The sequence below is a fragment of the Bombina bombina genome, chromosome 5 (assembly GCF_027579735.1).
Source record: "Bombina bombina isolate aBomBom1 chromosome 5, aBomBom1.pri, whole genome shotgun sequence".
Taxonomy (NCBI): Eukaryota; Metazoa; Chordata; class Amphibia; order Anura; family Bombinatoridae; genus Bombina; species Bombina bombina.
Window position 1 is genome coordinate 1,014,708,288 of NC_069503.1, and position 26,870 is coordinate 1,014,735,157.

A 26,870-nucleotide genomic window follows, 5' to 3' on the forward strand; every position below is an offset into this window, starting at 1 on the left:
GTTTTAATAAAAACGGCAGGCACTGTATTGGACACCTTTTTCACTGGGGGCCTTTTCTAGTCATAGACAGAGCCTCATTTTCGCGCCTTTAATGCGCAGTTGTTTTTGGAAAGCATGGCATGCAGATGCATGTGTGAGGAGCTAAGAACCACTGAAAAAGCTTATAGAAGGCATCATTTGGTATCTTATTCCCCTCTGGGCTTGGTTGGGTCTCAGCAAAGCAGATACCTGGGACTGTATAGGGGTTAAATGTAAAAACGGCTCCGGTTCCGTTATTTTAAGGGTTAAAGCTTTCAAATTTGGTGTGCAATACTTTTAAGGCTTTAAGTTACTGTGGTGAAATTTTGGTGAAATTTGAACAATTCCTTCATACTTTTTCACATATTCAGTAATAAAGTGTGTTCAGTTTAAAATTTAAAGGGACAGTAACGGTTTTATTGTAAAACGTTTTTTGTGCTTTGTTGACAAGTTTAAGCCTGTTTAACATGTCTGAACCATCAGATAACGATGTTCTATATGTATGAAAGCCAATGTGTCTCCCCATTTAAATATATGTGATATATTTGTGTCATAATGTCCAAACAAAGTAGGGATAATAATGCCATAGATATGATATTGCCCAAGATGATTCCTCTAATGAGGGGAGTAAGCATGGTACTGCATCATCCCCTTCTGTGTCTACACCAGTTTTGCCCACACATGAGGCCCCTAGTACATCTAGTGCGCCAATACTTATTACCATACAACAATTAATGGCTGTAATGGATAATTCTATTGCATGCATTTTTTTCCAAAATGCCTACTTATCAGAGAAAGCGTGATTGCTCTGTTTTAAACACTGAAGAGCAAGAGGACGCTGATGATATCTGTTCTGACATACCCTCACACCTATCTGAAGGGGCCAGGAGGGAGGTTTTGTCTGAGGGAGAAATTTCAGATTCAGGGAAAATTTCTCAACAAGCAGAACCTGATATTGTAACTTTTAAATTTAAATTTCAACATCTCCACGCACTACTTAAGGAGGTATTATCTACTCTGGATGATTGTGACAATTTGGTCATTCCAGAGAAATTAGGTAAGATGGACAAGTTCCTAGAGGTTCCGGTGCCCCCCGATGTTTTTCCTATACCCAAGCGGGTGGCGGACATAGTAAATAAGGAGTGGGAAAGGCCCGGCATACCCTTTGTCCTCCCCCTATATTTAAGAAATTAGTTCCTATAGTCGACCCCAGAAAGGACTTATAGCATACAGTCCCCAAGGTCGAGGGGGCGGTTTCTACTCTAAACAAACGCACTTCTATTCCTATAGAAGATAGTTGTGCTTTCAAGATCCTATGGATTAAAGGTTAGAGGGTTTGCTTAAAAAGATGTTTGTTCAGCAAGGTTACCTTCTACAACCAATTTCATGCATTGTTCCTGTCACTACAGCTGCGTGTTTCTGGTTCGAAGAACTAGAAAAGTCGCTTAATAAAGAATCTTCGTACGAGGAGGTTTTGGACAGAGTTCAAGCTCTTAAATTGGCTAACTCTTTTTTATTTTAGATGCCGCTTTGCAATTAGCTAGATTAGCAGCGAATAATTCAGGGTTTGCTATCGTGGCGCGCAGAGCGCTTTTGCTTAACATCCCTTTCAAGGGTAAAACACTGTTTGGCCCTGACTTGAAAGAGATTATTTCAGGCATCACTGGGGGAAAGGGCCACGCCCTTCCTCTGGATAGGTCTTTTAAGGCTAAGAAGAAGCCAAATTTTCGTCCCTTTCGCAGAAACGGACCAGCCTCAAATTCTACACCCTCTAAGCAAGAGGGTAATACTTCTCAAACCAAGCCAGCCTGGAGGCCGATGCAAGGCTGGAACAAGGGTAAGCAGGCCAAGTCACCTGCCACTGCTACCAAAACAGCATGAAGTGTTGGCCCCCGATCTGGGAAGGATCTGGTGGGGGGCAGACTTTCTCTCTTTGCTCAGGCTGGGGCAAGAGATGTTCAGGATCCTTGGGCGCTAGAAATAGTTTCTCAAGGTTATCTCCTGGAATTCAGGGAACTACTGCCAAGGGGAAGGTTCCACGGGTCTCAATTATCTTCGAACAGGCATTCTTACACTGTGTAGAAGACCTGTTAAGCATGGGAGTGATTCATCCTGTTCCATTAGGAGAACAAGGGATGGGTTTTTACTCCAACCTGTTCATAATTCCCAAAAAAGAGGGAACATTCAGACCTATTTTAGATCTCAAGATTCTAAACAAGTTTCTAAGGGTTTCATCATTCGAAATGGAAACCATTCGAACGATCCTTCCTACCATCCAGGAAGGTCAATTCATGACCACGGTGGACTTAAAGGATGCGTACCTACGTATTCCTATCCACAAGGAACATTTTCGGTTCCTAAGGTTCGCCTTTCTGGACAAGCATTACCTGTGGCACTTCCATTCGGATTAGCCACTGCTCCAAGGATTTTCACAAGGGTACTAGGGTCCCTTCTAGCGGTGCTAAGACCAAGGGGCATTGCAGTAGTACCTTACTTGGACGACATCCTGATTCAAGTGTCGTCTCTGTCAAAAGCAAGGGCTCATACGGACATTGTCCTAGCCTTTCTCAGATCTCACAGGTGGAAAGTGAACATAGAAAAAAGTTCTCTGTCCCCGTCAACAAGAGTTCCCTTCTTGGGAACAATAATAGTTTCCTTAGAAATGAAGGTTTTTCTGACAGAGGCCAGAAAATCAAAACTTCTAAGCTCTTGTCAGGTACTTCATTCTGTTCTTCTTCCTTCCATAGCGCAGTCCATGGAAGTAATAGGGTTGATGGTTGCGGCAATGGACATAGTTCCTTTTGCACGAATTCATCTAAGACCATTGCACCTGGGCATGCTCAGACTGTGGAATGGGGATTATACAGACTTGTCTCCGACGATACAAGTAGATCAAATAACCAGAGATTCACTCCGTTGGTGGCTGACCCTGGACAACCTGTCACAGGGAATGAGCTTCCGCAGACCAGAATAGGTCATTGTCACGACCGACGCCAGTCTGGTGGGCTGGGGCGCGGTCTGGGAACCCCTGAAAACTCAGGGTCTATGGTTTCGGGAAGACTCTCTTCTCCCGATAAACATAATGGAACTGAGAGCGATATTCAATGCTCTCAAGGCTTGGCCTCGACTAGCAAAGGCCAAATTCATAAGGTTTTAATCAGTCATCATGACGACTGTTACATATATCAACCATCAGGGGGTAACAAGGAGTTCCCTGGCGATGGAGGAGCATCCGGGGGAGTGGGAACTCCATCTGGAAATCTTTGCCCAAATAACTCAATTATGGGGCATTCCAGACTTGGTTCTGATGGCCTCTCGTCAGAACTTCATGGTCCCTTGTTACGGGTCCAAATCCAGGGATCCCAAGGCGACTCTATTGGATACAATAGTAGCACCTTGGATCTTCAACCTAGCTTATGTATTCCCACCGTTTCCTCTCATTCCCAGGCTGGTAGCCAGGATCAATCTGGAGAGGGCTTCGGTGACCTTGATAGTTCCTGTGTGGCCACGCAGGACTTGGTATGCAGACCTGGTGAATGTGTCATCGGCTCCACCATGGAAGCTACCTTTGAGACAGGACCTTCTTATTCAGGGTCCATTCGAACATCCGAATCTGGTTTTCCTCCAACTGACTGCTTGGAGTTTGAACGCTTGATTTTATCAAAGCGTGGGTTTTCAGATTCTGTAATAGATACTCTTATTCAGGCTAGAAAGCCTGTAACTAGAAAAATTTACCATAATATATGGAAAAAATATATCTGTTGGTGTGAATCTAAAGGATTCCCATGGAACAAGATAAAAATTCCTAAGATTCTTTCCTTTCTACAAGAAGGTTTGGAGAAAGGATTTTCTGCGAGTTCTCTGAAGGGACAGATCTCTGCTTTATCTGTTTTACTTCACAAAAGGCTGGCAGCTGTGCCAGACGTTTAAGCGTTTGTTCAGGCTCTGGTTAGAATCAAGCCTGTTTACAGACCTTTGACTCTTCCCTGGAGTCTTAATCTAGTTCTTTCAGTTCTTCAAGGGGTTCCGTTTGAACCCTTACATTCCATAGATATTAAGTTATTATCTTGGAAAGTTTTGTTTTAGGTTGCAATTTCTTCTGCTAGAAGAGTTTCTGAGTTATCTGCTCTGCAGTGTTCTCCGCCCTATCTGGTCCATGCAGATAAGGTGGTTTTTACGTACTGAGCCTGGTTTTCTTCCGAAGGTTGTTTCCAACAAAAATATTAACCAGGAGATAGTTGTACCTTCTTTGTGTCCGAATCCAGTTTCATAGAAGGAACGTTTGTTACACAATTTGGACGTTGTCCGTGATCTAAAATTCTATTTAGATGCTACAAAGGATTTCAGACAAACATCTTCCTTGTTTGTTGTTTATTCTGGTAAAAGGAGAGGTCAAAAAGCAACTTCTACCTCTCTATCTTTTTGGCTTAAAAGCATCATCAGATTGGCTTATGAGACTGCCGGACGGCAGCCTCCTGAAAGAATCACAGCTCATTCCACTAGGGCCGTGGCTTCCACATGGGCCTTTAAGAACGAGGCTTCTGTTGATCAGATATGTAAGGCAGCGACTTGGTCTTCACTGCACACTTTTACCAAATTTTACAAATTTGATACTTTTGCTTCTTCTGAGGCTATTTTTGGGAGAAAGGTTTTGCAAACCGTGGTGCCTTCCATCTAGGTGACCTGATTTGCTCCCTCCCATCATCCGTGTCCTAAAGCTTTGGTATTGGTTCCCACAAGTAAGGATGACGCCGTGGACCGGACACACCTATGTTGGAGAAAACAGAATTTATGTTTACCTGATAAATTACTTTCTCCAACGGTGTGTCCGGTCCACGGCCCGCCCTGGTTTTTTAATCAGGTCTGATGATTTATTTTCTTTAACTACAGTCACCACGGTATCATATGATTTCTCCTATGCAAATATTCCTCCTTTACGTCGGTCGAATGACTGGGGAAGGCGGAGCCTAGGAGGGATCATGTGACCAGCTTTGCTGGGCTCTTTGCCATTTCCTGTTGGGGAAGAGAATATCCCACAAGTAAGGATGACGCCGTGGACCGGACACACCGTTGGAGAAAGTAATTTATCAGGTAAACATAAATTCTGTTTTCTACTTTAAAAAATACATACATTTTTAAATCAAAATTGAAAACCTTAAAGTAAATGTAAACTCACCCGTAGTGCTTATCGTCGTCTTAGCAAACTCTACGAATCAAGGTGACTTTAATTCATATAGAGGATAAAGCAAAAAGAGGGCACCCCATAGTGTAATGTATCCCAAGTGGATCTGTATACATATATGGTAAAAAAAAAGGCTTACCAGATTCCAATGCACCGTACTAAGACTGGTGCTAACAGGCGAGCTAGCACTCACAGTGGCTAGTACACTTCTCCCCAAGACGTTCGGCAAATGGATGTCAGCCAAGATCCAATCCCAGGAGAGCTGGGGGCACTCTCTCAGTAGCCCGCTAGGATCAAAGGAATGATGAAAGCAAATGGACAACTTCCAAATGATTAAAAGATAAAAGGACTTTAATTCATCGTTTTTTATATTTTTATTTAGAAATGCACAAATTTACCTTTTTTTTTTTTAAGCTTTAATTTTGTCCCTCGATTCCTCTGCCCGCCATTTTGTCCCACTTTGGGCGATTGATTGACAACAGATTGCCAATCCAGTTTTCTTCTTAAACGGGAAGAGTCCACAGCTGCATTCATTACTTTTGGGAATACAGAACCTGGCCACCAAGAGGAGGCAAAGACACCCCAGCCAAAGGCTTAAATATCTCCCCCACTTCCCTCATCCCCCAGTCATTCTTTGCCTTTTGTCACAGGAGGTTGGCAGAGAAGTGTCAGAAGTTTGAGATAGTCTCTTATGGAGGGTAGTACTCTTTGAAATGGGACTGGAGTTTTAAGTAATCCTGATCACCAAAAGGTTAGAAAAACAGCACACCTTCTCTGCTTGTAGTGGGGCACGGAATAAAGGACTTGCCAGGTCCCAGTCAATCCAAGTATAAAGAATATTCCCGCCTCCAATTTCTTTAAAAGACCTTTATTTCATATAGGGTCCTGAGTAGAAATTACAAAGTTTCAAGCCTAAACAGGCTCTTAATCATGATTAAGAGCCTGTTTTAGGCTTGAAACGTTGTAATTTCTACTCAGGACCATATATGAAATAAAGGTCTTTTAAAGAAATTGGAGGCGGGAATATTCTTTATGCTTTTAAGTAATCCTGTCAGCCTCTCAGTGAGAGCATGGATGAAAGTTAGAGTCCGGAGATGCAGGGAGAGTTTTCCTGCAGAACCATCCTGGCTCATATTAACAGCTCCTTGGCAATTAGCATTGACGGGTTTCGCTGCCTTTATTCACTCAAGTCCATGTCAGAAGTGAGGCTACTATCTGTCACACTTGAAGGGCTGTGTTCCTGTTCCACAGCGTAGATTCCGGTAAGATCGTTTTAATTTTATTTTGATTTGTGAATGTAATTCTAACGAAACAAGGTAGGGTCCCAGTGGGACTCCTTTTATCTTAATAAGGAATCATGGGTTAATACCTCCTGAAGGGGGTTATTGAACAGGGGGGACTTTAATCATGTTTGTTATTTGGTTTTATCTGCAAATGTGTAGCAAGTCCTAGGCTCATGGCTTTTACGGAACATAACAGCCTTATCTTAATGATGCAATCTCTTTGATTGCGCACCCTTTTTCTGACTGGCACGGTGCACCTCGTGACGGTTGCGGTTACGTTGTTTCTCACTTCTGTATGCTGACTGTGTGGCGACAGAGAGTCTAGCTCGTGGGTTGTCTGGTTCACAGGAGGTGGTAAGTGCCCCAGCCATTGGGGGTGTTAAAAGGGTGCCAGTTGGTGTTTGTCATTTTTGTAATCCCAAGATTATGGAGGATTCTGATATCTTGGAAACAGATGTCTCCGATAAGGAGAATGCGTCTTGTGATTAATATGAAATGGCCCGGGTAATAAATGCCCATCCTTTATGTTCTGACTGCCGTTCTAGAGTACTCTCTTCTCCCGAATCAGGGAGCTTAGAGTGCGATGAGCCATCCGTCTCCGAGCTTTCCATGTCCCGTAAGGCGCGTGCCCCAGACCCTTTCTCGGCTACGCAAGCAGGTGTCCCTATGGCCCTTACTCCTTTTCCTGGAGGGTGGCTTGCTTTTCTCCAGAGGTTACGGCACGGTTCCGCATGGCCATTTCCATGGCACTGACTCATTTATATCTCCCAAGTGAAATATTTCTAAGATACGGTCTCTGTTCTGTTAACCAGGGCCCATCGGGCGTGGGATCGCCTGATTCAGTTCAGCCTCCTGGGGAAGTGTTGTCCTCTGAGGCTTCAGGGGCCCCAACCTCGGGGCCAGGGTCTTTTGTTGATCTGGCGAGGGATGATTTTGCCTTCCGTTATAGGCTGGCACGTCTTCGTGTTCTTTTAAGACATGTTCTGGCGATGTTAGAGGATCCCAGTTCTAGTGGGCTGAGGGATCTGAGGCCTTAGATACTGGATGGCAAACTGGATATGATGTTTGGGGATGAAGCTAATCTCCTTAACGTCCGTTTTACTTTTGTTTTCTTTATGTTTCGGTTCCAGTTTTGAGCTTGGGTGAATGGGGCCACTGATCGGCTGGTCCGGTTGAGCTTGGGTGAATGGGGCCTCTAATCGGCTGGTCCGGTTGACATTCTCACGGGTGCTGCCTTCCTTTTATTTTGATCCGGATGGAAGTGATTGATTTGTTTTTTCTTAAGCTCATGTCTGATAGATTTCCGTTTTTTGAAAACGTTCTCTGGAACTGATACTTGCTATTTTGTGGGCACTTCCACGGAAGTTGCACACTTTTTGAATAACAGAATTAGGTTTTCTACTTAAGTTATCGAACCTTCGGGTCAAATTTTCTTAGACCTTGGTGTCAGGGTTTTTTCCTGTTTTGTTTGCCATGTGCTGCTGGCAGCCATTTTACTCACCTCTCTTGCTGACTATGGTGCATTGTGGGGGGATGCTGCTTATTTCCTGCACTTCCTTTTATGGCCAGACTGGTGTGCATCATCTGTGTGAGACAGGATGCAGTCTCAGAATTGTGATGTCATCACTTATTGTTTAACGGGCTTCTGTTCAGTATGCTTTGCCTTTGCGTTGTCTCAGACCTGTTTGTGAGAGTTCCTGTTTATTACCTGGCTGTCTGACAACCTTCCTGGTTCCTGATCCCTGGCTTGTTCCTGCTGTTTTCCTTGTTCCTGATTCCGGCTCGTCTGACTATTCGCTTTGGCTCCTGACTCGGCACGTCTGACTACCAGCTCTGGTTTCGACTCCTGGCTTGTTATTTGACTTGTGGACTTTTAATATTTTTTTTGTTCTTAATAAAGTTGTGATTATTTTTGCACTTCTCGTCTAAGTCTGATTTCTGGCACCCTGACATTACGCAAAGGCCATGAATCCTGATGGTGCTAATAATCCACCTTTACCTGCCATCATTTCCAGGATGGATGAAAAGGATCACCGCTTGGATCAATTTGCACTAGCCCTGTAAACCCTGCTGACTCACACTGCACATTCGGACCAAAGTGTCCCACAAGTTATGGCTGCTCCTGTTTCCGCTGCTGCACCTAGTCCTACCAGGTGCATGTCCGGTTCTGCACCTCTACCTCAGCGATATGGAGGCGATCCTATTCAGTGCAGAGGGTTTTTGAACCAGGTGGGCATTTACTTTGAGATGTTACCTCAGGTGTTTACCTCTGAGAGAGCTAAGATGGGATTTCTCATCTCGTTATTCTCTGACACAGCTCTTACCTGGGCTAATCCCTTGTGGGAGACTAATAAACCTGTGATTTCAAATTACCCTGAATTTGTGGCCTCCTTTCAAAGGGTATTTGATGTTCCGGCTCGCTCCTCCTCTGCTGCTAAACGACTCATGTCCATTCAGCAAGGTACAAGATCTGTTGCTCAGTATGCTATTGAGTTCCGTACACTTGCCGCAGAGGTAGGTTGGAACGATAAAGCCCTTGTTGCCGCCTTCTTTCATGGGCTCTCTGATGCGATTTAAAGACGAAGTTGCTGCTCAAAATTTACCAGAGGATCTCGAGGTATTTTTTTTTTTTAATCCTAATTGACATCAGACTCAGAGAGAGGCCCTCTTTCAAGGAGCGCTTGTGGAAGCCTCCTGTTCCGTGGTCTCCTTCGTGTTCGTTCCCACCCATGCCTCCTTCTCCCATGCCTCCTTGTCCCAAGTCACCAGGTACTGCTGAGCCGATGCAGTTTGGATTCACGCATCTCTCTGCTGCGGAGAGGGCCTTTAGGAGGAGGGAGGGGCTCTGCCTCTATTGTGGGTTACAGGGCCACCTTTTTGAAGTCCTGTCCTACACAGCCGGGAAACGCTCACACCTAAGGTCCTGTCAGGGGCAGACCTTGGGTGGTTTATCCTCGTCCCCGGAACCGCTTGAGGAGAAACCTTTGGTCGTGGTTGTACTTTCCTGGGTGGACTCTTCCATAGTCGCCCAGGCTCTTGTTGACTCCGGTGCTGCGGGCTATTTCATTGACAGTGCTTTTGTATGAAATCACTCCATTCCTCTTTTGCTTCGGTCCGTTCCGCTTGCTATTGAGGCCATTGATGGCAGGCCCCTTCAGCCCGCACTCGTTACTCACGAAACTGCTCCGTTGTCCATAGCTATTGGGGCTCTCCAGTTCCTGGTGATAAACTCTCCGCATTTGTTCTGGGTTATCCCTGGCTCCAAAAGCACAATCCCAGTCTCGACTGGTGCAGGTCCGAAATTTTGTCGTGGTCCCTGCAATGTATTTCCACTTGTCTTTGGAAACCAGTTAAAGTCTTGTGAACTTCTTCGGTATCTCAATTGCCAGAGGAGTACCGAGAGTTCCTAGACGTTTTTGACAAGGTGCGTGCCAGTACGTTGCCTCCTCACTGGTCTTACGATTGTGCCATAGACCTGCAACCCGGAGCCATTCCTCCTCGGGGCCGGGTTTACCCTCTGTCTGTTGCAGGGAATTGTGCTATGGAGGAGTATGTTGCCGATGCTCTGTCGTGGGGGATCATCCGCAAATCCTGCTCTCCTGCAGGGGCTGGCTTCTTCTTTATGAAGAAAAAGGGTGGCGAGTTAAGACCATGCATCGATTTATAGGGGTCTTAATCGTCTTACAATTAAGAATGCTTACCCTATTCCGCTCATTACGGAACTCTTTGACCGCCTCAAGGGAGCTACGGTCTTTACTAAACTTGATTTGAGAGGAGCATACAATCTCGTTAGGATCAAGGAGGGCCATGAATGGAAAAGATCATTTAACACCAGGAGCGGGCATTATGAGTATCTTGTAATGCCCTTTGGCCTATGTAATGCTCCTGCTGTTTTCCAGGAATTTATTAATGATGTCCTACGAGATATGTTGCAACAGTGTGTTGTTGTGTACTTAGACCACATCCTAATACACTCACCCACACTTGAGGCTCATCGTTCTGATGTTACACGGGTGCTTCAGAGACTACATGAGAACGGCCTGTTTTGTAAACTCGAGAAATGTGAGTTCCATCAGACTCAAGTAACCTTCCTAGGTTATGTTATCTCCGTTGCAGGGTTCTCCATGGATCCTGACAAGTTATCTGCAGTTCTGCAGTGGCCTCGCCCAGTTGGTCTTTGGTCTATTCAACGATTTTTGGGGTTCGCCAATTTACTATAGAAAGTTTATTAAAAACTTTTCTTCCTTGGTCAAACGTATCACAGACATGACCCGTAAATAGAATGATCCACTCCATTGGTCACCTACTGCCATTAAGGCCTTTGATAGTCTTAAGACTGCCTTTGCTGCCGCTCCAGTTCTGGCTCATCCTAACCCTGTCCTGCCTTTCGTTCTTGAGGTCGATGCATCTGAGACTGGAGTAGGTGCCCTCTTGTCTCAACGTCCTACGCCTGACGGTTCCCTGCATCCGTGTGGTTTCTTCTTTAAGAAATTGTCTCCAGCGGAGTGCAATTATCAAATTGGCGACAGGGAATTACCGGCCATAATTTTGGCACTCAAGGAATGGAGGCATCTTCTCAAGGGTACTAGCGTGCCAGTGCTCATTGTTACTGATCACAAGAATTTAACTTATCTTTCTGAAGCAAAACGTTTGTCGCCCCGACAGGCCAGATGGACGCTATTTTTGTCTCGATTTAATTATGTGGTCTCCTACCTGCCTGGTAGTAAGAATGTTAGGACTGATGCCCTTTCTCAACAATTTTCGCCTCTGTCCAAGGTGGAGTCTGTACCTACTCCTGTTATACTTCCTGACCATATTTTAGCTACCATACGTAGTAATTTGACTTCTCCCTTTGGGGAGGAGATCCTGGCTGCACAAACCAATTCACCTCCTGAGAAACCTAGTGGTAAGTGTTTTTTGTTCCTGAGAATCTTCGAACTAAACTTTTGCACACTTACCACTATCCTAAAGCCGCAGGTCACCCAGGCAAGAACCAAATGATTTGGTCTGTCACTCGACAATTCTGGTGGCCAGGTCTTTGTTCTGATGTTGCTGAGTATGTTGCCTCCTGCTCAGTTTGTGCACAGAATAAGACTCCTCGACGTCTTCCTGTGGGTCTTCTTCAACCTATTGCTAATGGTGAGCGTCCTTGGACACATCTTTCCATGGACTTCATTGTCCATCTCCCTGTTTCCAATGGCAATACTGTTATCCTTATGGTGGTTGACTGTTTTTCTAAAATGTCAGATTGCATTCCCTTGATGAAATTTCCTACCGCTCAGGAGCTTGCTTCAATTTTTGCCCGAGAGGTCTTCCGTTTACATGGGTTACCCAAGGAGATTGTGTCGGACCGGGGTAGCCAGTTTGTCTCCAGATTTTGGCGTTCCTTTTGTGCTCAAATGGGGATCCAACTTTCCTTCTCCTCGGCATATCATCCTCAATCCAATGGGGCTGCGGAACGGTCTAATCAAGCTCTGGAACAGTTCCTCCGTTGCTATGTCTCAGATCACCACAATAATTGGTCTGAACTGTTACCTTGTGCAGAGTTTGCTCGTAATAGTGCTATTAATGCTTCCTCCAAGTTATTGCCCGATTCATTCATGTCTCGGTATTCCGGCTTTGGAGGAGCATCTCCTGCAACTCCGTTCCATGTGGATGCAGATTCAGGATTGCCTTCATCGTTTTATGCAGCACAAAAAGTTCCAGGCTGATCGTAGGTGTCTGCCGGCGCATTCCTACCAGGTTGGTGAGAGAGTTTGGCTGTCCTCCCGCAACCTGAACCTTCCTGTGCCTTCCAATAAACCGTCTCCCCGTTATGTTGGTCCTTTTCGAATACTCCGATGGGTCAATCCTGTGGCCTACGCTCTTGACCTTCCTCCTGCAATGCGCATCTCCAATGTTTTTCATGTCTCCCTCTTGAAACCATTGGTTTGCAATCGGTTTACCACTGTGTTGCCTCGTCCACGTGCTATCTTTGTTGACAACCATGAGAAGTATGAGGTCAGCAGCATTATTGACTCTCGTATGTCCAGGGGTCGTGTACAGTATTTGGTTCACTGGAGGGGCTACGGTCCGGAGGAGCGTTCTTGGGTTCCCTCCTCTGATGTTCATGCTCCCGCCCTCCTCCGTGCCTTCCATGCTCGTTTCCCCAATAAGCCTTTTGTCCTCCCGCGGGGGAGGGGTCGTTGAGGGGAGGGTACTGTCAGGGTTTTCTTTTACAAGATATGACCAGTCCACGGATTCCATCCTTATGGGATATCGCCTCCTGATTAGCAGGAGGAGGCAAAGAGCAACACAGCAGAGCTGTATATATAGCTCCTCCCTTCCCTTCCACTCCAGTCATTCTCTTTGCCTGTGTTAGTGATAGGAAGAGGTAAAGTGAGGTGTTAGTTTAGATTCTCTTTATTATGGTTTCTGGGTTAAACGGACCATTTTTCTTCCCATGCGGTATCCTTGCTGGGGACTTGATTTACGCCCACAATGGGCGGGGCCTAGCTTTGCGCGCTTAGCCGCGCAGTTGTCATATGGATCATCGATTGGCAGCAGGTCTCTGGGCTCTGGTGTGGCCTAAGTCAGTTTGTGTATGCAACTTCATAAACAGACTTGGGAGCGCCGCTCACATAGTATTCAGTGTCTCGTGGGGGCAGGTAGGCGCCACAGCAGAGTGCTAAAAGTTTTGTTAAACCCTTATGCATAACTCAAACTATTTACTAAAGATTTTATAGTGCTCCCTATTGTTGCATAGTTTTGTTGCGGAGCAGAAAAATTAATGCTGTTTTCATTTTTAAAGACACAGTAGGCTTGTTTTATTTAAAAAAAATTCTATAAGTTTTGGCTTTCAAAATTAATTTTAATTAAGTAAAAGACGATCAATATTGCTATTGCTGGTTTGTTTGTCATGGCTGAACTTCAGGAAAGTACCTGTTCTATGTGTTTAGATGCCAATGTGGAACCCCCTATTACTTTTTGTCCCTCATGTACTGAGAGGGCTTTACAATGTAAATAACAAATTTTCTTTAATGCAAGTATGTCTAAGGATGCTTCTCAGACTGATGAGACTCTGGGTATGCCGCAACTTTCTCCCCAAGCGTCAAGACCTTTAACGCCCACCCAAGCGACACTGTGTTCCTCAACCGCGTCCACTTCATTCACTCTGCAGGATATGGCTGCAGTTATGTCATCCACGCTTACAGAAGTTTTATCTAAGTTGCCAGTGTTACAAGACAAACGCAGCAGGTCAGAAGCCCATATGGTCTCTGCGACTTCTGATGCTTTAATGGCTATCTCCGATATACCTTCCCAGGGCTCTGAATTGGGGGGTAGGGAGGCCCTGTCTGAGGGGGAACTGTCTGACTCACGAAGTGCGTTACCCCCGACAGATTCAGACGTCATGTCCTTCAGATTTAAACTTGAACACCTCCGGCTTTTACTGCGAGAGGTTTTGGTGACTCTGGACAACTGTGACTCTATTGTTGTCCCACCAGAGAAATTGAGTAAAATGGACAAATACTTAGAGGTCCCTTCTTACTCCGATGTTTTTCCGGTTCCTAAGAGAATCTCAGATTATTGCTAGGGAATTGGAAAGACCGGGTATCCCGTTCTCCCCTTCCCCTATTTTTAAGAAAATGTACCCTATAGCTGACACTGTTCGGGACTCTTGGCAGACGGTCCCTAAGGTGGAGGGAGCTATTTCTACCCTGGCGAAGCGTACGACTATCTCTATCGAGGACAGTTGTGCTTTTAAAGACCCCATGGATAAGAAGTTGGAGGGTCTTCTCAAAAAACTCTCTATTCATCAGGGGTTTTTATTGCAACCGGCGGCCTGCATTGTAACAGTCACAACTGTGGCTGCTTTTTGGTTTGACGCTCTAGAAGAGTCTCTTAGAACTGAGACCTCTTTAGAGGAAATACAGGACAGAATTAAGGCGCTGAAGCTGGCTAATTCATTTATTATGGATGCTTCCTTTCAGATAACCAAATTAGCTGCTTAGAGTTCGGGATTCTCCATCTTAGCACTAAATGCTTTATGGTTAAAATCTTGGTCTGCGGATGTGTCCTCTAAATCTAAGCTTTTGGCTATTCCTTTCAAGGGAAAGACCCTATTCGGGCCTGATTTGAAAGAAATCATTTCTGACATTACGGGAGGTAAGGGTCATCTCCTCCCTCAAAACAAAACATCTAAACAAAGACGACAGAGTAATTTTCGTTCCTTTCGTAATTTCAAAGGAATCCCCCCCTTCCTCTTACGCTAAACAGGAAGGGAGACCCAACCAGGCTTAGAACAAGGGTAAACAGCCCAAGAAGCCCGCTGCTGCTCCCGAGACAGCATGAAGGGGTGGTCCCCGATCTGGGACCGGATCTGGCAGGGGGCAGACTTTCTCTCTTTTTCCAGGCTTGGATAAGAGATGTTCAGGATCCCTGGACACTAGAAATCGTGTCTCAAGGGTATCAGTTGGAGTTCAAAAATTCCTTCCCAAGGGGAAGGTTTCTTCTTTGACGATTGTCTGTAGACCAGATAAAAAGAGAGGCGTTCTTACGTTGTGTAAAAGACCTCTCTACTATGGGAGTAATTTGTCCCGTTCCAACATACGGGACAAAAAAGAGGGAATGTTCCCACCCATTTTAGATCTCAAGAGTCTAAACAAGTTTCTCAGAGTTCCATCCTTCAAGATGGAGACTATTCGGACAATTCTTCCATTGATCCAGGAGGGTCAATATTACTATCGTGGACTTAAAGGATACATATCTTCATATTCCTATCCACAGAGATCATCACCAGTTCCTGAGGTTTGCCTTTCTGGACAAACTTTTTCAGTTCGTGGCCCTTCCTTTCGGGCTGGCCACGGCACCCAGGATCTTCACGAAGGTTTTAGGCTCTCTGCTGGCGGTTCTCAGGCCGTGGGGCATTGCAGTGGCGCCTTATCTGGACGATATTCTGATCCAGGCGTCGTCTTATCAGCTAACAAAGTCTCATACCGACATTGTTCTGTCCTTTCTAAGGACTCACGGGTGGAAGGTGAATCTAGAAAAGAGTTCACTAATTCCACAGACAAGGGTTCCTTTCCTGGGAACTCTAATAGATTCTATGTCCATGAAAATCTTCTTGACGGAAGTCAGAAAGTTAAAGATTCTGAATACATGCCGATCCCTTCAGTCCAATCCTCTGCCATCAGTGGCTCAGTGCATGGAGGTAATTGGATTGATGGTGTCGGCAATGGACATCATTCCGTTTGCTCGTTTTCATCTCAGACCTCTACAACTGAGCATGCTCAGACAGTGGAATGGAGATTATGCATATTTGTCTCTTTAGATAGATCTGGATCAGGAGACAAAAGACTCTCTTCATTGGTGGTTTTCGCAGGATCATCTGTCCCAAGGGAAGTGCTTCCGCAGACCCTCATGGGTGATAGTGACAACGGACGCCAGTCTACTAGGATGGGTTGCAGTCTGGAATTCCCTGAAGGCTCAGGGTGTGTTGACTCGGTCGGGGTCTCTACTTCCAATCAATATTCTGGAGTTGAGAGCAATATTCAATTGGCTTCAGGCTTGGCCTCAGTTGGCTTTGGCCAAATTCATCCGATTTCAGTCGGACAACATCACGACTGTGGCTTACATCAATCATCAGGGAGGAACAAGGAGTTCCTTAGCGATGACAGGAGTATCCAAGATAATTCGGTGGGCGGTGGTGTCAGCAATCTACATCCCAGTAATGGACAACTGGGAAGCAGATTTTTTTGAGCAGAGAGATGTTTCACCTGGGGGAATGGGAACTCCATCCGGAGGTCTTTGCCACCCTGATTCTCAGATGGGGTGTACCGGAGCTGGATCTTATGGCATCTCGTCAGAATGCCAAGCTCTCGAGATACGGATCCAGGTCCAGGGATCCTCAGGCCGAACTGATAGGTGCCTTGGCAGTGCCTTGGTCGTTCAACCTAGCTTATGTGTTTCCACCGTTTGCTCTCCTTCCCCGGGTGATTGCTCGGATCAAACAGGAGAGGGCTTCGGTAATTCTCATCGCTCATGCGTGGCCTTGCAGGACTTGGTATACCGATCTTGTGGATATGTCCTCTCTGCCACCGTGAAAGCTTCCATTGAGGCAGGACCTTCTCATTCAGGGACCCTTCCATCATCCGAATCTAGTTTCTCTGCAGCTGACTGCTTGGAGATTGAACGCCTGATTTTATCTAAGTGAGGGTTTTCTGATTCGGTCATTGATACCTTGATCCAGGCACGTAAGCCTGTTACTAGAAAGATTTACCATAAGATATGGCATAAATATCTTTATTGGTGCAAATCCAAGAGCTACTCATGGAGTAAGATTAGGATTCCTAGGATTTTATCTTTTCTCCAAGAAGGTTTGGAGAAAAGGTTATCAGCAAGTTCCTTAAAAGGACAGATTTCTGCTTTATCTATTTTGCTACACAAATGTGTGGCAGATATTCCGGATGTTCAATCTGTTTGTCAGGCTCTGACTAGAATCAGGCCTGTGTTTAGACCTGAGTTTGAGTTTGAATTTAGTTCTTAAGGTTCTTTAATGGGTTCCGTTTGAACCTATGCATTCCATAGATATTAAATTATTATCTTGGAAAGTTTTATTTTTGGTTGCTATTTCTTCTGCTCGCAGAGTTTCTGAGCTCTCAGCATTACAGTCTGATTCTCCTTACCTTTTATTTTTTATTCCGATAAGGTAGTGTTGCGTACCAAACCTGTTTTTTTTTCCTAAGGTTGTTTCCAACAAAAGTATTAATCAGGAAAGTATTGTTCCTTCATTGTGTCCTAATCCTTCATCTAAGAAGGAGCGTCTGTTACATAACTTGGATGTGGTCCGTGCCCTAAAGTTTTACTTGCAGGCGACTAAAGAATTTCGTCGATCATCTTCATTATTTGTTGTTTTCTCTGGAAAACGTAGGGGTCAGAAAGCTACGGCTACCTCTTTCTTTTTGGCTGAAGAGTATCATCCGTTTTGCATATGAGACTGCTGGACAGCAGCCTCCTGAAAGAATTACGGCTCATTCTACTAGGGCTGTGGCTTCCTCATGGGCATTCAAAAATTATGATTCTGTTGAACAGATTTGCAAGACTGGAACTTGGTCGTCTCTTCACACTTTTTCCAAATTTGATACTTTTGCCTCGTCCGTGTCTGTTTTTGGGAGAAAGGTGCTTCAAGCAGTGGAGCCTTCCGTTTAGGTTCCTGTCTTGTCCCTCCCTTTCATCCGTGTCCTATAGCTTTGGTATTGTATTGTATCCCATAAGTAAGGATGAAATCCGTGGACTCGTCATATCTTGTAAAAGAAAAGGAAATTTATTCTTACCTGATAAATTTATTTCTTTTACGATATGACGAGTCCACGGCCCACCCTGTCATTTTCTAAGACAGGTCATTATTTTTGTTAAACTTCAGTCACCTCTGCACCTTGGCTTTTCCTTTCTCTTCCTAACTTTGGTCGAATGACTGGAGTGGGAGGGAAGGGAGGAGCTATATATACAGCTCTGCTGTGGTGCTCTTTGCCTCCTCCTGCTGACCAGGAGGCAATATCCCATAAGTAAGGATGAAATCCGTGGACTCGTTATATCATAAAAGAAATAAATTTATCAGGTAAGCATAAATTTCCTTTTTTCCCTGTTTTGTTTGCCATGTGCTGCTGGCAGCCATTTTACTCACCTCTCTTGCTGACTATGGTGCATTGTGGGGGACGCTGCTCATTTCCTGCACTTCCTTTTATGGCCAGACTGGTGTGCATCATCTGTGTGGGACAGGATGCAGTCTCAGAATTGTGATGTCATCACTTATTATTTAAAGGGCCTCTGTTCAGTATACTTTGCCTTTGCGTTGTCTCAGACCTGTTTGTGAGTTCCTTTGTATTACCTCGCTGCCTGACGTCCTTCCTGATCCCTGACTTGTTCCTGACTCTGCTGTTTTCCTTGTTCCGTATTCCGGCTCGTCTGACTATTCGCTTTGGCTCCTGACTCGGCTTGTCTGACTACCAGCTCTGGTTTTGACTCCTGGCTTATTTGACTTGTGGACTTTTTATTATTTTTTTGTTATTAATAAAAGTGTGATTATTTCGTCTGTCTGATTCCTGGCACCCTGACACTTTTGAAGGGTCCTTATACCAGGCAGGTACTGGTCGGACGCTTTTCTGCTGTTACTTGTGTTCATGTCACCCTCGCGGTGCTAATTTTAATCTTGTCACTTGGCCTATTGATATGGACTCCGGTCTCGGATCCTATTTCGAAGTATGAGGCCTAGTGTGTAGATACGCTTCTGCATGGAGGGTTCTGAGTGCCGATCTAAGGTTGGCTTTTTCTGGCTACTCGCCTGGGATACAGATCTGTGTTTTTCAGACGGCGGCATGGTTCTTACAGGTCCCTGGGGACTCAGAACCGTAGTTTCCATTCCTTTGGAGTTGGGAGATGTGAAAGACCTGTGGTATAGTGTTCCGAGTGGTGAATGATTTGCGTCTTCACTTGAGGTTCTTCCGGATGCTGACTCTTTAGCCTAATAACATTGTTTTACGGTGGCGTCTCCTTCCTTTCCGCCTTGCGTGGGTCATCTTGTCTTAAAGTGCGAGCATGTCCTTCCTTTGCTCAGAGTTGCGTTACTCTAAGAGGTGGAGTGCTGGGGTTTTCCTGCCTTCTGTGGGGAGCTGCGAGGCTTCCAGCTTCTAACCTGTTAAAGGGGTTTTTGAAAGATCGATCCTGCAAGGATCTCTGGAGGCTGTCCCTTCCATATAGGATCTACCCTTGGTCTGACCATGGTCTTCGACGCTTGGGTGTTATCTTCGACCTCATTGCAAATCTAGCATTGGAGCTTAAAAGTGAAGGTCCGAGGTCGGTTACAGACGGTTGCCCTTCTGGGGTCAGGTAGATGATCATTTATCCTCCATGCCCCGTTGGGGCTTCGTGGAGGGTGTTTTACGTCTAGCTCACTGGGATGTCAAGCAGATGGTTCAGGGTTCACGTCCACCTTCGGGTGCTGGTTGCTACCTTGCCAGCGTGTGTAACACGGGGTTAAGCTTGTCTTCAAGATTTTTCCTCGCAATCCAGGAGCACTGGGTGCCAAATTCTTAAACTGGTGAGGAGTTTTTTCAGACTCTTGGGGTTGAGGCTGTTGCTAGGTCGCCAAGTCTACGGAATTTAGATGGTGCGCTCCTAATCATAGGAGGCAGCTTAATGTTCTTCAGGAAGTTAGATCCTTCGATCAATTCCGTTTTTCAAGGACTCTTGCCTAGGACCATGTCTCTCCCTGGATCGGATGTGGACGGTTCGGTCTCACTTTAGGTTTTGTGGTCCCGTGTGTCCCTTTTGAAGGGGACGGGGTTCTTTTCTCATGGGGGATGCCTATCTGCCTAAGGCTGAGGTTCTAGGTCTCTGACGGATCCATACTGTTTTTTTGGTGCATTTGATGTTGCTGTTGACTCCATGTGTCTCTCTTCAACTGGGTTTCGCCTCTATGGTAGGGTGGTTTCTGTTGCTTTAGTTACCTTCTTTCCTAGAGTGGGGGGATGGGTTCTTGTGTGTTCTCTTGATTCTGAGTTACCTCAGTATCTGTGACGACCTGTGTGTCCTTGTTTCCCTTGCCTTGTAGGGATTTTTCCCTTCTTGCGTTTCAGAATCATGGAAAGGGAAATGTGGAGTAGTGACTGGTTCCACCATCCCTCCAACAGGAGGCTGGGGGTTTGAACTCTTGGAAAGCCCCTTTTCTTTCTGGATTCTGATATTAAGATGCTGTGGGTCTGAGAACTCTCTTCTCTTGGGAAATCTTCCTCTTTATGGAAGACAGCAGTGTGGGTGTCTCGTGTCTGAGCACGAAGTCTGTTCTGTCTCTACTCGGGGGTTTTGTTCCTCGTAGATCCATTCTTTTTCTTCCAGAGGTCGGGGACTCTTGTCTTCGTTCTTGAATAACCTTTGGGCTGAGACCATTATTCTGGAGGGAAGGTCGGGGATCGGTTACTCGGTGCAGTGTTGACCCTTTTCTTCTTGAGTCTGTCCTCCCCTTCGGTGGGAGGACTTTTGATGTCCTCCTCTTTTCTAACGGCATCTGGTGCTGGGAGGGGATGCTCCTTTGAGCCCGGTATTCTGAGGGCTGTTGAGTATTTCTGCTCCTCTTCGGTGGTTTGGGTTCCACGATGGCTGGGTCAGCTTTCCTACCTGGAAGCTGGTCATGCGAGTTCCTGTTCAGAGGGCTTGTTCTCTTGTAGAGCTCTTTGCTAGCTGCTGGGAAAGTTATCCTGTCTATGCTTGTCTAGCCTGCAGGTTTCGACTTGATACGATGCAACAGGAAACACGTTTTTCTGGAGCACCTTATGGTATGGTGCTGTATCAGGGATATGAAGATGATTCTCGAGTCCTCTTTGGGACGTGTTTCTTTGGGTATGGACTATGGACTTTTTTCAGGTCCTTATGTTTCTAGGGAGTTCATCTCCCTGGGCGCTTCTATCATGACAACCTTGGGTTGTTCTATGTTGTTGAGCCGTGTGGAACGGTCCTTTTGGATTTCTTCTGGGGATCTGTTCTCCTTCTCTGGGGCAGGTAGAGTTCCAGGTCCTTTCGGCCGGGTACTCTTAATGGGAGTCGAGAGCTGTGGGGCTGGCTCCTCGGAGGCTGTTTGTGCTTAGCAGACTCTGGAGCTAAGTGGTCTCTAGCTCAGCTTTGCTGGTTGTGTAACTGATGTGCAGTTACTTGGGCTTCAAGTTTTTACCTGTGTCGTTTATTATTTATAGGGTGTCGGGTAATTTCAGGCTGGGATGCCTTTCGAAGGGGCTGCATTTTTTGTACCCACCCTTTGTTTGCATTCAGTGTCCTCTAGCTTGGGTATTGTTTTCCCAAAAGTAATGAATGCAGCTGTGGACGTGGACTCTTCCCGTTTAAGAAGAAAAACATAAATTATGCTTACCTGATCATTTTTCTTTTCTTCTGACGGGAAGAGTCCACAGCTCCCGGCCGTGTTTTGTCTATAAGGCGACAGTCAATTTTTGTTCTTCTGACACTTTTTTTTCACCCTGATATTTCTCCTACTGGTCCTTCTTCCGTTGGCAGAATGACTGGGGGATAAGGGAAGTGGGGGAGGTATTTAAGCCTTTGGCTGGGGTGTCTTTGCCTCCTCCTGGTAGGCAGGTTCTGTATTTCGAAAAGTAATGAATGCAGCTGTGGACTCTTCCCGTCAGAAGAAAAGAAAATTATCAGGTAAGCATAATTTATTCCCCCCCGGGTGTTAAACCCCATTTTTTAATACGTCATGTGCTTTTTCTGCACCTGCGTTAGCTGATATCTAGACTAGTAAGCGATACACGTAATACGATTGAAGCGCATGCTCAGATTAACGCTGATAACGCGTGCGCAGAGTAAGTTAATATTTTTTCATGCGCATATTTGATCTGATTGTAACGCATGCGCGTTGTAAGATCTCCACGGTTGTGCACTTTAGAGATACGTATAGAGCGGGACAGCGCTATACGTCACAATGCTCAGAAATAGGAAGTGGCGAGTAGGAGGAGTCCGGGTGCAAACGTATCGAATTTTGGTAAAAATAATATAACTAAACTATTTATTTTTTAATGCAGTTTAGCTAGTTAAGAGTTCATAAATCAGTATTCAAATTACAGGCTTCTAAAATTGACATTCACTTTAATTACTTTTATTGAAGTGCTTTTATTTCCAATAAATGCTTCTGGGAAGTTATCACACTCTCTTGCCTTTTCTTGTGCACATGGCCCCATCTTGAAGCATTTTTGTACAACACTTTTGTTTGCAGAAATGCTTCTGAACATTTGTGAGTTGGATGCACATGCAAGTGGCTTACCTGTGTATGCTAAGGTGAACTGTGCGCACATTTAGACGCCTGATAACATAACGTATCTCAGATGCATTTTTGCCAATGTTTATTACACTACTGGGCATTTCCATTTTTACTTGTGTCCCTTTAATATATTTACCTATAAATAATCACTTAAAGGGACAGTATACACCCATTTTTATTCAATTTCATGTAAAAGACACTACTATAAAGAATAATTTGCACAGATACTGATCTAAAAATCCAGTATAAAACAGTTTAAAAACTTACTTAGAAGCTCACAGTTTAGCAAAAGGTTAGGCTGGGACACCCACTGAAATTGTCTGGAAAGGAAAAAGAGCAGACCCCCCCCTGCATATGAAAAGACCCTTTACACAAACTGGAGCAAGCTGTAGTAGGTAGACAACAATCTTCTGTGTCTCTGTAATGTAATATAATGGCTAGTTTTTTTTATTATAAAGCTCATAAAACTATTTTGCTTTTTCTATTCTCAGTGGATTTGGTCACCTACATAACCAGGTTCCAGTGGGATATGGCAAAGTATCCAATTAAGCAGTCATTAAAAAACATTGCTGAAATCATTGCTAAGGTAAGATATGAGTTAAAGGACTTTAAAAGTCGGTGGCATGCTGAAGCTGTACTGCAGGATGCATTAACTGGTGCTTTAGTCTATGCTGAAGCTGTACTGCAGGATGCATTAACTGGTGCTTTAGTCTATGCTGAAGCTGTACTGCAGGATACATTAACTGGTGCTTTAGTCTATGCTGAAGCTGTACTGCAGGATACATTAACTGGTGCTTTGGTCTATGCTGAAGCTGTACTGCAGGATGCATTAACTGGTGCTTTAGTCTATGCTGAAGCTGTACTGCAGGATGCATTAACTGGTGCTTTAGTCTATGCTGAAGCTGTACTGCAGGATGCATTAACTGGTGCTTTAGTCTATGCTGAAGCTGTACTGCAGGATGCATTAACTGGTGCTTTAGTCTATGCTGAAGCTGTATTGCAGGATGCATTAACTGGTGCTTTAGTCTATGCTGAAGCTGTACTACAGGATGCATTAATTGGTGCTTTAGTCTATGCTGAAGCTGTACTACAGGATGCATTAATTGGTGCTTTAGTCTATGCTGAAGCTGTACTGCAGGATGCATTAACTGGTGCTTTAGTCTATGCTGAAGCTGTACTGCAGGATGCATTAACTGGTGCTTTGGTCTATGCTGAAGCTGTACTACAGGATGCATTAACTGGTGCTTTAGTCTATGCTGAAGCTGTACTGCAGGATGCATTAACTGGTGCTTTGGTCTATGCTGAAGCTGTACTGCAGGATGCATTAACTGGTGCTTTAGTCTATGCTGAAGCTGTACTGCACGGTTTGTTAACTGGTGCTTTAGTCTATTCTGAAGCTGTACTGCACGGTTTATTAACTGGTGCTTTAGTCTATGCTGAAGCTGTACTGCAGGATGCATTAACTGGTGCTTTAGTCTATGCTGAAGCTGTACTGCAGGATGCATTAACTGGTGCTTTAGTCTAGTCTATGCTGAAGCTGTACTGCACGGTATATTAACTGGTGCTTTAGTCTATGCTGAAACTGTACTGCACGGTATATTAAAGGGCCATAATACCCAAATGTTTAAACACTTGAAAGTGATGCAGCATAGCTGTAAAAAGCTGATTAGAAAATATCACTTGAACATCTCTATGTAAAAAAGAAAGATATTTTACCTCAAAAGTTCCTCAGTAGCCACCTCCCATTGTAAAGGATTTCTAAGCAGCATTTTAGTGTGTTTGTCCTGGGACATCTGAAGGGACTAGCATCGTGCACTCTCATATTATTTCACCAATCAGGTAAAGGAAGCTTACTATGAAATCTCATGAGATCACAGTAAGAGTTCATGACCTCAGCACTGCTGATGCTGATTGGCTGCTGTTCATTTCTTCATTTTTTTAATTTTTTTACCTGCAGCAGGGTATAACTTTTTACACAGAACTTACTCTGCTGAGCTGAGGAGATTGTGAGGTAAAATATCTTCCTTTTTTACATAGAGATGCTCAGGTGATATTTTCCTGTCAGCTTTTTACAGTTATACTGCATCAGTTTCAAGTGATTTAGCATATGAGTATTATGTCCCTTTAACTGGTGCTTTAGTCTATGCTGAAGCTGTACTGCAGGATGCACTAACTGGTGCTTTAGTCTATGCTAAAGCTGTACTGCAGGATCCATTAACTGGTGCTTTAGTCTATGCTGAAGCTGTACTGCAGGATGCACTAACTGGTGCTTTAGTGTATGCTGAAGCTGTACTGCAGGATGCACTAACTGGTGCTTTAGTCTATGCTGAAGCTGTACTGCAGGATGCACTAACTGGTGCTTTAGTGTATGCTGAAGCTGTACTGCAGGATACATTAACTGGTGCTTTAGTCTATGCTGAAGCTGTACTGCAGGATGCATTAACTGGTGCTTTAGTCTATGCTGAAGCTGTACTGCAGGATGCACTAACTGGTGCTTTAGTCTATGCTGAAGCTGTACTGCAGGATGCATTAACTGGTGCTTTAGTCTATGCTGAAGCTGTACTACAGGATGCACTAACTGGTGCTTTAGTCTATGCTGAAGCTGTACTGCAGGATGCACTTACTGGTGCTTTAGTCTATGCTAAAGCTGTACTGCAGGATCCATTAACTGGTGCTTTAGTGTATGCTGAAGCTGTACTGCAGGATACATTAACTGGTGCTTTAGTCTATGCTGAAGCTGTACTGCAGGATACATTAACTGGTGCTTTAGTCTATGCTGAAGCTGTACTGCAGGATGCATTAACTGGTGCTTTAGTCTATGCTGAAGCTGTACTACAGGATGCACTAACTGGTGCTTTAGTCTATGCTGAAGCTGTACTGCAGGATGCACTTACTGGTGCTTTAGTCTATGCTAAAGCTGTACTGCAGGATCCATTAACTGGTGCTTTAGTCTATGCTGAAGCTGTACTGCAGGATGCACTTACTGGTGCTTTAGTCTATGCTAAAGCTGTACTGCAGGATCCATTAACTGGTGCTTTAGTCTATGCTGAAGCTGTACTGCAGGATGCACTAACTGGTGCTTTAGTGTATGCTGAAGCTGTACTGCAGGATGCACTAACTGGTGCTTTAGTCTATGCTGAAGCTGTACTGCAGGATGCACTTACTGGTGCTTTAGTCTATGCTAAAGCTGTACTGCAGGATCCATTAACTGGTGCTTTAGTCTATGCTGAAGCTGTACTGCAGGATGCACTTACTGGTGCTTTAGTCTATGCTAAAGCTGTACTGCAGGATCCATTAACTGGTGCTTTAGTCTATGCTGAAGCTGTACTGCAGGATGCACTAACTGGTGCTTTAGTCTATGCTGAAGCTGTACTGCAGGATGCACTAACTGGTGCTTTAGTCTATGCTGAAGCTGTACTGCAGGATGCACTAACTGGTGCTTTAGTCTATGCTGAAGCTGTACTGCAGGATGCACTAACTGGTGCTTTAGTCTATGCTGAAGCTGTACTGCAGGATGCACTAACTGGTGCTTTAGTCTATGCTGAAGCTGTACTGCAGGATGCACTAACTGGTGCTTTAGTCTATGCTGAAGCTGTACTGCAGGATGCACTAACTGGTGCTTTAGTCTATGCTGAAGCTGTACTGCAGGATGCACTAACTGGTGCTTTAGTCTATGCTGAAGCTGTACTGCAGGATGCACTAACTGGTGCTTTAGTGTATGCTGAAGCTGTACTGCAGGATGCACTAACTGGTGCTTTAGTCTATGCTAAAGCTGTACTGCAGGATGCACTAACTGGTGCTTTAGTCTATGCATCCTGCAGTACAGCAAAGCACATTGCTCTAAACCCCAGCATGCCATCGACTTTTATGATCTTTTGCTCTGCCTTTATTTATTTTTTTGTTACAGGTCTTAACTAGGCAAAGATTAGAAAAATAGCTGAGATTTACTATTTCTAGCTGTGTCTGATTGTGACCTATTTATTTGGAGACCATTTAATGAGCAGTCTTGTTATCGCTCCTGTAGTCTTCAATGTACTGTACATTATTAGCTACAAATAATTGTTAGTGCAGCTGTTGCTTATTCTGTATTCTATATTTGTCCAGATCAAATACAATTGTTAGCCCTTTTTTATCCAAAAACAAAACGTCTAGATCATTGTTTTCTGTGGGTTTTTTTTTGTTAGCTGAATTCTTTTTCTTTATTCCCAGGGTGTAACCCAGATTGATAATGATCTTAAAGCAAGGGCCTCTGCTTATAATAATCTAAAAGGAAATCTTCAGAACTTGGAAAGAAAAAATGCGTAAGATATTTCTTCTTAATGTACTTTATGTCAGATATGCAACAGACACAGATTTTATGGTTTCCTCTTGTTCTTAGTTGATGGCTGTTTTGTTGGTAAACACTATGGGGTTTATGTAAATGACATTTTATTTGGTTTCCTTTTAAAACTTTGTTTTGCTTTGAAGCCTGGTAAAAACATTTCAGTGACCTTTTTTTTTTTTATCAGTGTGTTCCCTGTATTGTGTGTGGGACTCTTTTAATTAACGTCTTATCATGGTCATAATCTGCACTAAGATTACAACAGTC

The 26,870-nt window shown here is 44.5% G+C and overlaps 1 protein-coding gene across 1 annotated transcript in view; it reads left to right on the top strand.

Moving 5' to 3' along the window:
- Positions 1-26,870, top strand: part of LOC128661698 (V-type proton ATPase subunit C 1-like) — a 183,087-nt gene that overhangs the window by 61,066 nt on the left and 95,151 nt on the right. The window contains exons 6-8 of the mRNA XM_053715923.1: positions 6,152-6,160; positions 22,774-22,868; positions 26,492-26,583. Coding sequence (XP_053571898.1) covers positions 6,152-6,160; positions 22,774-22,868; positions 26,492-26,583 — 196 coding nt within the window. The remainder of the gene's footprint in view (positions 1-6,151; positions 6,161-22,773; positions 22,869-26,491; positions 26,584-26,870) is intronic.